Source organism: Carex rostrata, chromosome 20 (assembly GCF_964058835.1).
Source record: "Carex rostrata chromosome 20, lpCarRost1.2, whole genome shotgun sequence".
Taxonomy (NCBI): Eukaryota; Viridiplantae; Streptophyta; class Magnoliopsida; order Poales; family Cyperaceae; genus Carex; species Carex rostrata.
In genome coordinates, this window is record NC_135937.1 from 2,868,109 (window position 1) to 2,871,024 (window position 2,916).

At 37.6% G+C, this 2,916-nt stretch overlaps 1 protein-coding gene across 1 annotated transcript; it reads right to left on the minus strand.

Annotated features, from left to right (window-relative positions):
- Positions 1-267: 267 nt before the first annotated feature.
- LOC144572649 (fatty acid elongase 3-like) lies at positions 268-1,726 on the minus strand. Its single transcript, XM_078322301.1, has one exon. The coding sequence runs from the start codon at positions 1,460-1,462 to the stop codon at positions 581-583; it is 882 nt and encodes a 293-aa protein (XP_078178427.1). The 5' UTR covers positions 1,463-1,726; the 3' UTR covers positions 268-580.
- Between the last annotated feature and the right edge of the window lie 1,190 nt (positions 1,727-2,916).

A 2,916-nucleotide genomic window follows, 5' to 3' on the forward strand; every position in this document is an offset into this window, starting at 1 on the left:
AGAAAAAGAAAAAAGCAATTTAGTCCCCAGTTCTCCAGTGATTTTATAATGGAGAGAAAGGACCTACGTATAATTTGACGATTCCAAGTCAGCTGACCGGCTTGTCTGAGCAAGCTAAATTATTCAAAACAAAAAATAAAAATCACGAAAAGGACGAAAATGGATATTCATCTAATAAATGAATTTTCTTATGTACACTAATTCTCACGAAAATCACGAAAAGGACGAAAAGGACGAAAATCACGAAAAGGACAACTTGAAATTCATCTAATATTCTTATTTTCTCGATATCAATTTTCTTATGTACACTCATTATGAGCAAATAAAAAAACAAAAAGTGCAAAAAAAAAAAAAACTAATTGTGGGATTATTATTTTGGTTCCCTGCGATCGAATCTCTCTTGGATCCGTCTCTCCAAAAAAGGGCCATTTTTTTTTCAGTTTCCTTTTTAATGGTTTGTGTCTGCTTCTAAATCTAACAGTCTTCCCTTGTTGTATGTACACACTTGTATCAACAGAGAAGGAAATCACTCGAACGAAAAATTCCCAAAGAAAAGTTTAGAGCTTCCTAATTACATTAATCAATTTATCTTCTTCTTTTCCTCGATTTCGTTTTGTAGCACCAAATATCTGCCACGGTTGCTCCCATAATAATAGTCTCTCTTCCCATAGAAATGCAAGAAAACTCCCAGAAATATAGCGTTGAGCATGGTATTGACAATCCAGGCACCAATCCCGCTACAACCTCCTTTACCAAAATGCATGAAGATAAACCCGAAATGGCAAAAGAAGTTACAGAACAGCATCATGCACTGACAAGCGAGCACTACCGGGGCGGATCCTGTTGCAACCGGCAACCCGACCCCGGCCCAGAACCGATACCCGAAAACCACTGCATAAGCTAGTGTGGTAGAGAGGATTGCAAGCACCTGAAATGATTGAGAGAACTCCAGCCAGAGAAAAGACATCGCCACCAGAGCGCCATGAGAAAACACCCTGGCAACCAGGGCCCGCCTCCGACGAAGGATTGCAAGGTAGGCACGAGAGAGGTGAAGGAACCTAGAAAGATAAAAGGCGTACGACCAGAAGAATACTCGACCTGACGGGCGAGTACCAGGAGGGAAGCACAGCAGCCACTGGATCGGTGTGTTGCGTGTGCGGCCCCGCCAGGCCCACCGGGTGTCACGGATCTCAGCTACGGTTGACAAGAGGATACCGAGAAAGATCACGCCTGACACCATCGCCATTAGCAGGGAGTGAATGGCTGGGATTGGACCGAGAGGGATTGGACGTCGGCGATTGGAGAGGGAGAGGATGGCGTAAAGCGCCATGGCTGAGAAGAGGTAGATGGAGAGGGCGCTGATAAGGAAAGACCAGGTAGAGCCAAACAATTTGGCGTGACTCCATCGGAATCCGACGATCGTCGGATGCTCAGACAGCCAGTAATTGATCTCGCGTATCATTAGAAAGGATCGAACCTCTTTTAGGAGATAAATTTGTTTGCGCTCGAGAGGTATTCGACGAAACGCCTGTGCGAATGCTGCGTTTTGTTTGATCCTATTCTCTGATATTTTATGGGAAGGTGGGGGGATGACATGAATGGCGGTGTATATAAAGAGGGAAGATCAGAGAAGAGAGTTTCGAGATGAAAAAAAGGGTGAAATGGTAAATTGGGCATAGAAGGCGACTAGCTAGCCGACGACAAAAGAGGAATTTAGAGGAGGGGGGATTGGCACTCTTGGACGGAGAAAATTGGACTAATTGCTGCTCTCCATTTCTAAATATCTGAGTCGGATTGGACGGAGACGGACGGTCTGCTAATAGTCAATTTTTTCAGACAAAAAATATTACAATTTTGTATGTTGAATTGCTGAAATGGAGAATTAGTGAGGTGTTGGCAGAAAAATAATAATAATAATGATGATGGCCAATGTGCAAATGGTTATAAGTCAGTTGGTATTAAATTAGTTAATCTTCTAGAAAACTGTTTTTGATACTCTGTTTTTCAACAATCTAATGCAATCACTTTACAGATACAATGTACAATATAGCAATATACGATGTATAAGGTCTCTTATAATTAAGTTACAAAAATTATCATATTTTTTACCATATATGTGTCATTTCAATAGCAAAATAGATGAAATAATAATCTTGCGTCATCGAGGGGATGTGTAACATTCCTCGTTGTGTAAAAATAAATACGTTCATATTAATCTTTCATGATGAGAAAAATATTTATAGCTCCTCTTTTTTATATAATAAAATTATCGAAACCAACCAAAACATGTGCTAGTTTTCTAACTTATTAAGTTATTGATTTTATGTTTTTTATTCTACTATTTATTGCTAAAGCTAATACACAAAAGGTGTTGCAAAAGCTTTCAAATTTTTTTTGGAAATAATAACATCTTTTATGTAGATTTGTGGAGGGATCAAGGGGAGCATTGTTTGTGCCATATCATGAGATTTTTCTGTATCAATAACTCAATTTAATATTGAAATGACAAATTATGAATTGTTAATTTTGTATCATGCGACGAACTAATATTATGCGTTTAAATTAATAATATCGAGAATCATTTATAGATTTCTCACCTCTTATCTTGTACCAGGAGAACTCAAAATATTATTATTTTTTCATGAACAAGTATTGCTCCTGACATAAAAGCAAACTCGATATTTTGATTTTAAGCGGATCATAGTTATAGCTAGAGGTGCTAAGCTACTTCAAGATTTGATTTTTTTTTTATTACTAAGTATATAGAAATTATATTAATTTGGTTCTTTTACATGCATAATCCCTCCATAATAATATATTTGTTAAAGAGCTTTTATGTAAATTTAAAAAATCAAAATCAAATTCATTTCTATTTGACAATTGAACCTTTCGTGCGGCAATTTCAAATTAAAAAGA